At 40.3% G+C, this 12787-nt stretch overlaps 2 protein-coding genes across 2 annotated transcripts in view; one reads left to right on the top strand and one right to left on the bottom strand.

Annotated features, from left to right (window-relative positions):
• POLR3F (RNA polymerase III subunit F) overlaps nt 1-8356 on the bottom strand; it is a 20010-nt gene extending 11654 nt beyond the window's left edge. Inside the window, exons 1-4 of the mRNA XM_004697807.4 lie at nt 7849-8356; nt 6439-6556; nt 1944-2011; nt 1381-1448 (exon numbers count right to left, since the gene is read on the bottom strand). Of these exons, the coding sequence (XP_004697864.1) occupies nt 1381-1448; nt 1944-2011; nt 6439-6556; nt 7849-7910 (316 nt within the window). The 5' untranslated portion in view covers nt 7911-8356. The remainder of the gene's footprint in view (nt 1-1380; nt 1449-1943; nt 2012-6438; nt 6557-7848) is intronic.
• A 279-nt stretch (nt 8357-8635) lies between these two features.
• DZANK1 (double zinc ribbon and ankyrin repeat domains 1) overlaps nt 8636-12787 on the top strand; it is a 98297-nt gene continuing 94145 nt past the window's right edge. Inside the window, exons 1-2 of the mRNA XM_045295174.1 lie at nt 8636-8657; nt 11163-11280. Of these exons, the coding sequence (XP_045151109.1) occupies nt 11172-11280 (109 nt within the window). The 5' untranslated portion in view covers nt 8636-8657; nt 11163-11171. The remainder of the gene's footprint in view (nt 8658-11162; nt 11281-12787) is intronic.

Here is a 12787-nt window from a genome sequence, read left to right as displayed (position 1 = left end):
AGGTGGACAACAAAATGTGAAGAAATCCTTGGGATCACCAGTCATTAAAGAATTGCAAATCTAAACACAAGGAGATACCACCTCATGCTAGCATTAAGTTAAGAAAACAAAATAATAAATGCTGGTGAAGTTGCAGAGAAATTAAAATCTTCATACATTGCTGATGCCAGGTGCGGAGTCAGTTCCGATCCATAGCAACCCTATGCTCAACACAATCCAGAAGAGGAAACAATGGCATTACTTTAGGGGTCATTCTAGTATACACAATGTTGTATTCTTTTCCTCTCCTTCTGACAACAATGGCAGCATACTCTACACACAGATATATGAGGGGTGCACACACACACACACACACACACACACATACATGCACACAAACTGGGAAAGAGCTCCGCTAGGCGTTCGTAGAAAGCATTTTTTTCTTCAAGGCAAGCACTGAGTGACTCATTCTGAATTAGTGCACTCAGTAGTGTCACCTGGGAAGGTTCTCTCGTCACATTGAATTTTTTTGTAAAAGCAGTTTCACTCAAACTTCGTTTTTTTGATGGTGGATTTAAGAGAACAGTGTGCAGCTGTGAAATTTTGTTTCACTTGGGGGTGGGAGGAATGCCACAGAAACTTGTTATGTTGATCACAGCTTACAAGGACAGGGCTATGGGAGAAACTCAAGTGTATGAGTGCTTTTCTCATTTCAAAATAGGTGAAATGTTGATTATTGACAAACCTTGTTCTAGACATCCAACAACTTCCTGAACAGATGAAAATGTTGACTTGTAGTGCATTTGGAGTTCATTCCACCAGGTCAGACTATTAATCAAGCTTTTTATTTAGAGGTTCTGAAAAGATAGCGTAACAGTGTGCAATAAAAAAGGCCTGATCTGTGGCAGATGGGGGACCAGTTTTTCCACCGGGTCAATGCACCTGCTTACGCAGCCATCTCAGTACACCAGTTTTTGGCAAAAAAACCCCAGCATGCTTATTTTGCCCCACACACCTTACTCACCTGACCTTGATCCATACGACTTCTTTTCGTTTCCATGAATAAAGAGGGACATGAAAAGACAATGATTTGATCACATAGAAGAGGTGAAGAAAAAAACGAGGGAGGTGCTGTCATCCATACAAACAGATGAGTTTGAAAAATATTTCCAAGAATGGAATTGTAGATTTGACAAAGGTATTAAGTGTAATGGAGAGTATTTTGAAGGTGATAGGTTGTTTTGTAAAAAAAAAAGTAAATGCATAGCTTTGAAGAAAAAAATCCAGGGTTTTTGAGTACCCCTTCATATACCATGTAAAGTCAGATTTCAATCCTTGCCTGGCATCAAAGACAGTGTTTTTTGTTTCTTGTTTTTTTCATTTCTTCGTTTACACTCTTACCTTTATTTCCTGCATCCTCTATGATTTGATATACTAGTTTTTCCTGGTTATCTGATCCTTTCATTTTACTGCAAAGAAATAAAGTGATTTAAAAAAAAGGCAAAAGGATAATCTATTAATATACATCACTACTCAAATTTAATTAGCTGACAATGTCATCTAGCTATCTTATTTACCAAAACAATTATTTACCTTAGAAAGAACGAGACAGTTCTGTATGTACCAATATGAAAAGATGTCCAAGATATAGTAAGTTAAAAAAAAAACCAAGTGTAAAACCGTAAGGAAGGATAGTAAGATCCCATTATTGTTAACAGCAACAACAAAAGTGATAATATATCAGATATAAATATGCAATCACCTATTCAGAAAACTCGAAGAAAGGATACATACCAAATTATGAAGAGTGGTTACTTACCTCTGGGAAATGGAAGCCATAAAAAGGAGCATTGGTGATGATAGGACAGTTTACATCATGCAATTTTGTACTGGCTACTCTACCAATGCATATGTCACTTTTGTTATACTTAAAATTTACAAACAAAAAAAAAATCAGGGCTTACCCGGCATTCTGAGAATCCTTTATTCTATACAGAAGGCCTGTATTGCTCCTTAAGAGATCCAACTGACCCTAAGGTTGTTTTTTAGAGAAAATAGCAGTTAATGATTTTGAAGGATCAAATGCTAATGCATACCTTATTATTTTTATCATAGAATAAACATATTTTACTCCAATTATTTGTCAACTCACAAGATTCATCTATAGGCTAAATACACATAGCTAGCTGATAGAGTTGCTGAGATTGTAAGTCTTTACAGGAGGAGACAGTCTCACCTTTGTCTTCCAGAGGACCTGATACGGTTGAACAATACCCCTGTGGTTAGCAATCCCATGCCTAACCCACAGCACCACCAATCAAAATCCAAACCCACTATCCTTTTCTAGAGCATGATTATATTAAACCTACAAAGTGAATGGTGACATCTTATCACATGTGCAATTTCTGTGTAACATGAAAATCAGGTAATAAAGTCAACTGATGAATAAAGGGCCAGTAGTAGTTATTGTTTTTTATATAAGTAAAGTAAAATAAAGCATCTTTTGACATGTTTCTAAATTCCTTGTCTCAGTTTAGTAGTACACAGATGGCTATACAATTAGGTCATGATAGTTCTGGGAAGCCATACAATTCAATAACTCAATTACATCAAGAAGTTGTACAATTATCACCACATTTAATTCTAGAACATTTTCTTCTTCTTTGTATTCCTTGTTATTTATGTAATTAAACATACACAAGAAAGCATTCTTCAATTCCATAACTTCTACATGTATAATTGAGTGCCATTGATTATACTTATACTCTTCGTGTTGTGCACCCATTGATAACCTTTTTCAAATTGTTCCACTACCATCAAAATAAACTCAATGTCCCAAAGCAAAAACTCTTCCTTCTTCACTCTTGGTTTCTTGTTTTTGTTTTTTATGTAGTTTTCTTTTTAAATTTTATTTATTTTTGGTTAAACATTTTATTGGGGGGCTCTTACAAATCTTATAACAATCCATCGTTCAACTGTATTAAGTAAACTTGTACATAGGTTGCCATCAACATTTGAGTAGTTTTCTTGATATAGTATTCACATATCATACACTTCCATGGTTAAATTGCTTTTAAAAATCATTATGTATACATCAACACAGTCAGTTCTTGTTTGTTCCCCAGATCCCCCTCCCATCCCCAATAAACCATTGCATCATTATTGTCTCCATGTTTCCACTCCTGTGCTTCACAAACTGGGGAGTCCAACAGAAACCATAATGATAAAAAAGGCAAGCAGAAAATAATGATGATAATATGAAGATAAAAATACAAATAATGACTAAGAAAGAAAAGACCACTATCAGTATTTTAAAACTGTCATGGAACAAGTGAGAAATACTCGAGCCTAGAGAAAATTAAGATTGGGTCAAGAGGGAGGTCAACTGACCAAGCATGTTACACCAAGCTTGATCCACCATAATCACGTTTCCGAGAGTCTGTCTGATAGTAAAGCTCTTCAAGTCCTTTGCCGTGCCTCAATACTCTGCAGATGGGTTTTGGGCTCTCACTGTCCGCCACAGCCTTCTATAAACTGAGTGTTCACAATTTAAGCTCTTACTTTTCCCTTCATCACATTTGAATTTTGTTATCATCTTTGGATCACACAAGCTGGTGTGCTTCTTCCATGTGGCCTTAGTTGATGCCTCATTGAGATGGCTGCTTGCTTAATTATTCCTCTTACAGATCTATTGTTTGGCTGAAAATTCCAGACTGAAGGATTTCTAAGGGTATTTAAGATGTCTAAGTCTCAGTGGTTCCACTAGTTTTGATCCAAGTGGCAAGGGTGGTCCCTTTTATGTTTTGTTTCACATTTTCTTCCCACTCTACCCAGGAACTTTTAATGTGACCCTTTTCAGAGCAGTTGGTACTAGTAACTGGGCATCATATATTTCTTCTGGTCTCAGGTGGTAGAGACTGATGTTTGCACGGTCCATTAGTCCATTCCACTAACTGTTCCCATGGATCTTTTTTTAATCATTCTTCTTTCCTTCACACAAGGAGAGACTTTAGATGGTCACTCTTGAGCTTTTAAGACCCCTGTCACTACTTATCAAAGTAGGATGTAGTGCACTGTCTTGTGCACTAAGTTATGCCAATTTGACTTTGGTGTCTCCAAGACCATGGTCCAGAGCTCCAAGGCCTGGTGACGCATTCTCTAAAGATGTTTAATTATATCTAAGAAGTTTTCATAACTTCCCCCACTGTCTATGTCACCACATTCATGGATATATTTAAAGCAAAGGTAAATATCCATGTATAAAATATCCTAGGTCGAACCTGTGTACATTTGTGGGTATATTACCTCTCTTTCTCCCACAACTGATCAGTCTGCATATCTATCCATATAGCTACTTGTAGATCCCACAACTGATCAGTCTGCATATCTATCCATATAACTACTTGTAGATCACTGTGAAACGTAACTTGACGCAGAAGAGGCTAGCAAGGAAGATAGGAACTTGTGTGGTTAACCGCGTGGTTTGGACTTGACTCTCTGGTGCTGAAGGATTTTAGATGGGAGGGTGACTTGGTCAGATCTGCACTTGAGACAGACGAAGCTGGCTGCTCTGCGGTATGTGGAGCAAGGGAGAAGTTAGAACGCCATGGTAACAGAACAGGTAAGAGTCAAGTCTGAATCCATGAAGGGGAGTAGAAATGGAAAATAGGAGGAAATTTTGAGAACTAGTAAAGAGCTAAAGTCAGCCAAAATTTACTTGGTGTTGTATAAGTAATCATTCAGTTTCTTAAAGTCCACTGCCTACATTTTCTAGCCAATATACTGGCAATGGTGGGGGCTACAGAGATGGAGAAAGATGGAAGGGCTAAAGGTCATTCTTAGTCAGAAAGGAAAGAACTAAGAGGGTGATCCGAAGACAAAAAAGGGACATTTCACACCGCCACAACAACAACGAAAAATCCAGGATTTTTTTTTCCGGTTCTTGAGCTGTACACATCCATGATGAATTGATTAGAAACTTCAACACTTCTTTTCCCTTGGGCTATAACTTCCAAAGTTTTATTGGAATACCACCATATTCAATTGCTTATCCATGGCTACTTTCTTACTAAAATCATAGAGTTTGGTAGCTGTGGCAGAAACCACATCTGTCCAGCAAATTCTAAATACTTAGTACCCAGTACTTTACAGAATAGATTTGTCAACCTTCAATCTAGAAGGTGAAGGGAGTGATTTAAAAGATGAGTCACTGTTGGCATCTCTGGACCTCTTAGAAATTCAACTGGTATGTTCTCAGAAAATGGGAGCTTTGATGACGGGGAAAAGGGATAGGAAGAATTAAAATACTGGGTACCAGTGGGTGGAGTGACTTTAAACTGTTAGGGGAGAATGACATCAGGGTGTCAGGAGCGGTTCTCAACCTGTGGGTCGTGACCCCTTTGGGGTCAAACGACCCTTTCACAGGGGTCACCCAATTAATAACAGTAGCAAAACTATAGTTATGAAGTAGCAACGAAAATAATTTATGGTTGGGGGTCACCACAACATGAGAACTGGGTCGTGGCATGAGGAAGGTTGAGAACTACTGCTCTAAAGGAATATAGAAAAAGAGTTAAGAGTTGGGAAGAAAAGAGGTTCATAGAAACACACCCTGTTACTTCCTCACACTGAGTCTACACGTCTCGCTAAAGGCTCAAGACCGCTGACATTTGACATAACCCCTGAAAAGCCTAGGTAAGATTTTAAAAGGTGGGACCCTAAAGCACTGGTTATGTGAATGCCAGAGGAAACGACCCAACAATAGGAGTATGTAAGAAACAGATGGTGAGCTAGGATTACGCTTATATGTCCTTATATACTTCAGGGACAATTTAGTTTACACATACAAGTTATAACAAAATACGGTTTAATTTTATTCCTCTTATAAAACAATCTAAAATTATTTGTTCTTCCATCAATTTAGGTAGCCCTGGTGGCAGAGTGGGTTATGAGTTGAGCTGCTAGCAGAGAGTCCAGCGTTCAAAACCACCAGCTGTTCTTCAGGAGAGAGAGGAGTCTTTCTGCTCCCTTAGAAACCCACGTGGGCACTTCTGCTCTGTCCTGTAGGGTTGCTATGAGTCAGAATTGACTGGATGGCAGTGAGTTTGTGTTTTCGGTGATATTTCCTGGTGGTGAAAGTTATGCATTGGGCTGTAAACCCCAAGCAGCACCAGTGATTTGAATCTACTAGTTGCTCTGCGAGAGAAAGATGAAGTGTCTGCCCCCATAAAGAACTGCTGCTTTGGAAATCCTAGGAAGCAGTTATACTCTGTCCTACAGCGTCACTACGAGTTAGAATGAACTCAGTGGCGGTGGGTTGGGTTTGGCTTTGGTGCTGTTTTCTAGCTTGCATTTTATCAGTTACAAGCTAACATGTTTGCTGATTTTATTGCTACGTAACAGGAAGTGATGACAATCATGACATGTAAGTAATTATGTGATAAAATGATGTCATCTTACCATGGACAGTAGTCTATTGATGGCCACTGCCCGCTGCTGGGCTTCTATATGAGGCATTTCATTCTGAATTACTTGGTCTGTGATCCCATGAGGGAATTGGTGACATAATTCTATAATCCTAGGAAGAAAAACATTAATGATAGTACCCATGGTCACCTGTTCCAAGAAGCAGTAAGGGAAAATACAAGCTATTAAAATTGCCACCTACCCCCAATTTTGGCATATAATCTGTTTTTATAATTCTAAATCAAACCATACAGAAACCGAGAACTCTATTTTCTAAATACCAAGCAAATGCCCTGCCCTTGAGTCAATTCTGACTCATAGTACCCCTACAGGACAGAGTAGAATTAACTACTCCAGTCGATTTCCAAGATTGTTAACTCTGTATGGGATTAGAAAGTCTGATTTTTCTTCCATGAATTGGTAGGTGGTTTCTAAATACACATGCACATTAATGACTTTTTAAGGGAACCATTCTTTCCTCCACTCATTGCAACTTTAAATTATAACTAAAATAAAATCACTAAAAAAAGAGCCAAGTCTTCAATTTCCTCAGATGGAATGCCTGCGACAAAATTAAGTTCTATTGCACCAGATAGTCTTTTTTTTTTTTTTTCACCAGATAGTCTTTTTTTTTTCTTTTCAGATAGTCTTTAGGCAGAGGTCACTTTAGGCACTTCTAGTGGAAAGTTAAAATCTGCATTGGCAGTGTATCATAACTATAGCTTACTTTTGGAATAACCCCTATTTAAAAAACAAACCCAAATCACAGCCTAGTTATAGGACAGTCAATCTGTGCTTTTTATAACAGATTGAGAAAGCAGATGGGCTTTATAAAACGACTTGAATATCTAAAAACAGCACTATGCTGCCAGAAAACATAAAATGGGGAGTTGTTTTAGGTGCGCTAAGAAGAGCCCTTGTGGTGTAGGGGTACGCGTTCCTTGGGAGAACGGCATGGTTTTCTACACCTGCAAAGTGTTATGATCTCGGAACCCCACGCGGGCAATTCTACCCAGCCCTCTAGGGTCGTTACGAGTCTGAATGAGTTTGAGTTAGGAGGCATAAGTCTTAAGTTCGCTATTGCACCCAAGTCATCACAAACTGCACCCACAATTTGCTCGAACGTTTCATTTAGGAGTTCTTTGGTGGCAGGGCAGATCCGGAATCAGCATGAAACAAAAGTACTACGCAGAGAGGTTCTCCCTCTAGCACAGATCTCCTCCATGTAGGAAGGTAATGTTTGATCACAACTGCGAAATCAGCATGAAAGTCAGACACACATATTTGCAAACTGTCACACTCGTTTTGAATTGAAGAGTTCTGCCAACTGGGGTGAACTGCGGCTTCAAGAACCATGCAGCCCCACTCCTGCACTAACCCTGGAAGCAAACGTAATTTGCTTACCTGTTTTCTAATTCGATCGGATCCGCTTCCGGCGGCTGCACTTTCACCTTCACCTCCGCCATGAGAGGGGCAATCCTAGATTCGTGTTTGTGATCGCTGAATAAACAGAGCCGAATAATCCAGGGGGTGGGGGTGGGGGGGGGCGCCGGCCGGAAACAAGGGGCCTTTTCCCTAGTGTTGGTGCCACACTTTCCTTTTCTAAATGCTTGAGGCGGCCGTGCCACGCCTGCTCCGCATACCACCCACGCGCCTCTCCATCGAATATTCGTTCTCTAGAATGTTCGTGCTCGTCGATGCACAAGCCTGTTCCTTCAGCATCTTGTTGCAGTTCCTAACGGGTCGCTAACTGCAAAGTCAGCAGTTTGAACCCCCTAGCTGCTCTTCGGGAAAAATACCACGCTTTCACCCCAGTGAAGAGTTAAAGTCTCCGAAACCCACGAGGGCAAAGATCCAAAAGGGTTGATATGAGTGAATCCATTCGATGACAGTGAGTTTGGTTTCTTGCAACCTTTGCGCCGGCATCTACTCGGACGCCTAAGCTCAAGTCACGGGAAAAAGCTCCAGGGGGTCCCAAAGACTCCACCCAGCAGCGGGGGCGGAGCCTGTTCCTAGGAAGCCGGTTTCCACCAATCACCTGCCCGCTCTCGGTGGGCGGGGCACGGCACGCAGCGTCCGTGGTAACCCGGCGGCCGCCGCGGAGTGCGTGCGAGGTGAGAGTCCAGACCTGGGACGCTGCAAGGGGGTCCCTCGTGAGGAGGGCCCGGCTTCGGGACGGTGCGAGGAGGAGGCCGTTTCCGCCCACCGCGAGGGTGAGGGCGCCTTCACTTCCAGTTGCTGGCGGCCGGCGGGATTGCACCTGGCCCACCTGGGCCGGGAGGACGGAGGCGGAAATTGGGTGGTGGGCGTCTGACTCCGTGAGGCGGCTTCGGCTTCCCTGGCTGGCGGGCCTCTGGCCCCAACCTTCCGAGGGCAGCTGCTATTGCTGCGCGAACGACTTCCTCCCCCGTTCATTTCTCAGCTGTTTTTGTTTTAACTGCTTGTCACTTGAATGGAATTGCGAGGGTGGGCTAGCCCCCTGTGTCCCACAACCTTTCTGCAAGAGCAAATGCTCCGCTGCTAGTATCTGCAGTTTACGTTTTCGACTTCCCACCCGGAGCTATCCAAGAAAATTCACCCCATACGTTTAGGTATTCCACTTTTGCTAATAGGGTTTATGACAAAACCCAGATTACACAGACGTTCAGAGCGGCATGTGCAATATTTAGAATTAAAAAGAAAGTAGAATTAGACTGTTTGCCTAACTAGAAGTTGATAAATAAGATTATATTGTTGCGGGTTCAAAGAAATAACAGTCACTATAATGTCAATTTAGAAGTCTTCGTTCGGTTATAACCAGACTGCTAGAATCTAAAAGTGATTCTTTGATTGCAGTACCGAGTGGACATTCCAGTCCATCTTTAAAGGCAAATACTTATTTTCCATTCGTCTAGGATTTAAGCAAACAAGGACAAATGCAGAAAGCAAAATTAATGTTATTATTCTTTAGAGTTAGTGAGCGTTACAGGGTACAGCATTGATTATAACATCCTGGTTAATAAAAATAGTAATATCCTGGTTACAACATCAAAAGGAACAACATTATTAATTACAATGTACATTTTAAAATCAATTACTAATGGGACTTTCTGAGATGGAAGGGGGAAGGAGGCAGGTCATTCAGCAATCAAAGATACAGCGTTACAGTGGCTAGTCTGTCTCAATATGACTATAAGTTATTATTCAATGTAATTGAATTGGTGCTAACTTATAGGGACCCTGTGAAACACTGCCGGGCCTGTGCCATCCTTACAACTGTTCTTATGTTTGATCCCATTGTTGAAACCACTGTGTCAAATCCATCTTGTTTAGGGCTTTACTCTTTTTCGGTGCCCCTCTAACAAGATATCTTCCTCCGGGGACTGTTCCCTGACAACATGTCCAAAGTGAGATGAATTCTCTCCATCCTTGCTTCTCAGGAGTACTTTGACTATACTTCTTACAAGACAGATGTGTTTGTTCTTTTGGCAGTTCATGGTAATTTCACTGTTCTTCATAAGCAACATAATTCAAACACATCAGCTCTTTGGTTTTCCTTATTCAGTGTCCGACTTTCACGTGCACATGAGCTTGAAAATAGATGGCTTGGGTCAGGCGCACCTTAGTCCTAGAAGTAACATTCTTGCTTTCCAATACCTCAAAGAGGTCTTGTGTGGCTGATTTATCCAATGCAATATGTTGTTAGAACTTTTTATTATAAGTAGGCCATATTAGATTAATACATACGTTATAGTTGAATAAAACCAAATTTCAAGTAGGCATTGCATGATTGTAGATGGTTCTTGGGGTTTAGAGATTACTTTTATATCCTGAAATCTTTTATGTGTAAAAATTCTGACTCCAACTTGAGGGAAAAGATCAGTAAGTCTTCCATATTGCTAGTTAATGACATAACTATAGTAGATGGAATGGAAGGCTTTCATATTTTTCATTGTTTAGCTCCATGTCAAATTGCTTTCAGCTGAGGGCAGCCTTTCGCAATTTTTGCTTGTTTTTAATAGATTTCAAATGCAAAAATTCTTGGGATAATAATTGCCGAAGACTTAGCTTTCCAGAGGACTGGGTTCTAAGCTAACATATGCTACATGCAGAGTTCATTTCTGTTCCTCTCTTCCCTTTGGGCAAGTGATCATGACAGAGGAGGAACAGAAATGAACTCTGCATGTAGCAGAAGAAAATGGAACAGATAATGATGATTAAGTAGGAACTCAGGTCAGATTATTAGTGTTGATCTTTGTTCTCCCCGACTCCTTTAATTTGCCCATCCCTTCATCCCATTCATTCATGTTTTTATTCCCAGTAGTGAAGTGGCTATTCAGATAATCAAACCTCTACACAAGACCTCAACAACAAAAATAAAGTTGAAGCATAACAGTTTAAAAGTAGTATTTGTAGGAGAGACATGGTGAAAGCTCTCAGCTGGTAACCAACGGTTGGTAAAGTACCTGTAGGTACCCCAGAACAAAGGCCCGGTGATCTACTTCTGAAAATCCAGCCATGGAAAACCTCATAGAACAGAGTTGTACTCTGACACACGTGGGGTCAGCATGATTTGGAAGCAACTTGTGGTCATTGGTTTAATATTTGTAGGTGCTATATTAACAGTATTCACTTTTTCAAACTGTTTTTTTTAAAGTGAAGTGCTAAATTCAGATTTTGTGTTCAAATAGAGATACACATTGGAATTTACTTTCATTCACTTCTTTTTTTAATGTAAGGAGAAAAAAATGACTGCTGGTTCAGTGTGTGTTCCTCAGATCATACCACTACGCGTGCCTCAATCTGGAAAAGCCAAATATGAAATAGACAACAATACACTTTTGGAAATGAGATCAGGTAAGAGTCAAATATGTGTGAAATAATTTGCAATAATATTGTCCTATTCTTTAAACTCTTTTCTGGTTCATTTATTTTTTTTGCCTACTTTTTATGGTCTAGACCTTGGGAAATTTGAAAATCTTCCAACATTTGAAACAGTGCTGAACTTTGATGATTTCTAGCATAATATCTACCTCTTGCTAGATCTCTTTAAAGTGTTGAAAAGCCAGGATGTTACTTTTAGGTCTAAGGTACACCTGACCCATGCCATGGTATTTTTAGTAACCTCATAAACACGTGAAAGCTGGAAATTGAATAAGGAAGCTCGAAGATGAATTGATGCATTTGAATTTGGTGCCAGTGAAGAATATTGAAAGTACCATGGACTACCAAAAAACAAACAAATCTGTCTTGTGAGAAGTACATCCAAGATGCCTCTTTGAGGAAAGGATGGTGAGACTTTATCTCGTGCACTTTGGACATGTGGCTTCATACTTAATCAAGTAGAGGGAAAATGAAAGAGGAAGACCCTTGACAAGATGGATTGACACAGTGGTTGCAACAATGGGCTCAGACATAAAAATATTGGGTGCAGGCCCAAGTGGTGTTTCTGTTGTACATAGGGTCCCTATGAGATGGGAGCAACTCAGTGGCACCTAACAGCACCCGCCACCATCGCTGCCTTTTGTAAGTGCATATACATATGGCAGCTTTGCCTAGACACACCATAGCTAAGGTAGGAAGTTACACACATCCCCAGACTTTCTTAAAGTTCAAAACCCAAAACTCAAGCTCCCTGTCATCAGCCGATTCTGGCCCATAGTAATCCTATAGGACAGGGTAGAACTGCCCATATGGGTTTATAAAACTAACTCATAATGGAAGTAGGAGGTCTCATTTTTCTCCCAAGGAGCACCTGGTGGGTTCAAACTGTTGACCTTGTGGTTAGCAGCCCAGCACAATCCACTAGGCCCTTCAGGGATCCTCCAGCTTCCTCAGGATGCCCATTATTTTACTGGTGTAATGTTTGACCTGCTAACACTGGTCTGCTAGTTAGACATGTTTGAGATTAAATCCTAGCTCTGACCATTTCTAGGGACTTTAGACACATGCTTAGCCTTTCTCTGTCTCAGTTTTCTCATTGTGCCATATGGATAAAAACATTTATAATTTAGAGCCATTGTGAAGATGAAATGAGCTGAATTATATGAGAGAAGCACAAGGTCTTGCATTTAGTAATAGGAAAATAAAATTTAATATTGTTACAGAAATAAATCAGTCATTTCTGAGTAATATTTACAGGCAGGCCCTATGTTACAAATGTCTGACTTATGTGCAACCTGTAGTTATAAAACAGCCCTCATAAAACCAATATTAAAACTTTGTGATACAAGCATACCTTTAAGATATTGCAGGTTCGGGAAACGATTACAAGAATCTAGATGTGACCACTTCCCTGGGGGACGGACAACAGAAAAGTGGGTGAAGGAAGACATCGGACAGGGCAAGATATGACAAAATAATA

Source organism: Echinops telfairi, unplaced genomic scaffold, assembly GCF_000313985.2.
Source record: "Echinops telfairi isolate 266 unplaced genomic scaffold, ASM31398v2 ScPeMD7_5592;HRSCAF=6446, whole genome shotgun sequence".
Taxonomy (NCBI): domain Eukaryota; kingdom Metazoa; phylum Chordata; class Mammalia; order Afrosoricida; family Tenrecidae; genus Echinops; species Echinops telfairi.
This window is presented reverse-complemented; position numbering and strand designations above follow the sequence as displayed.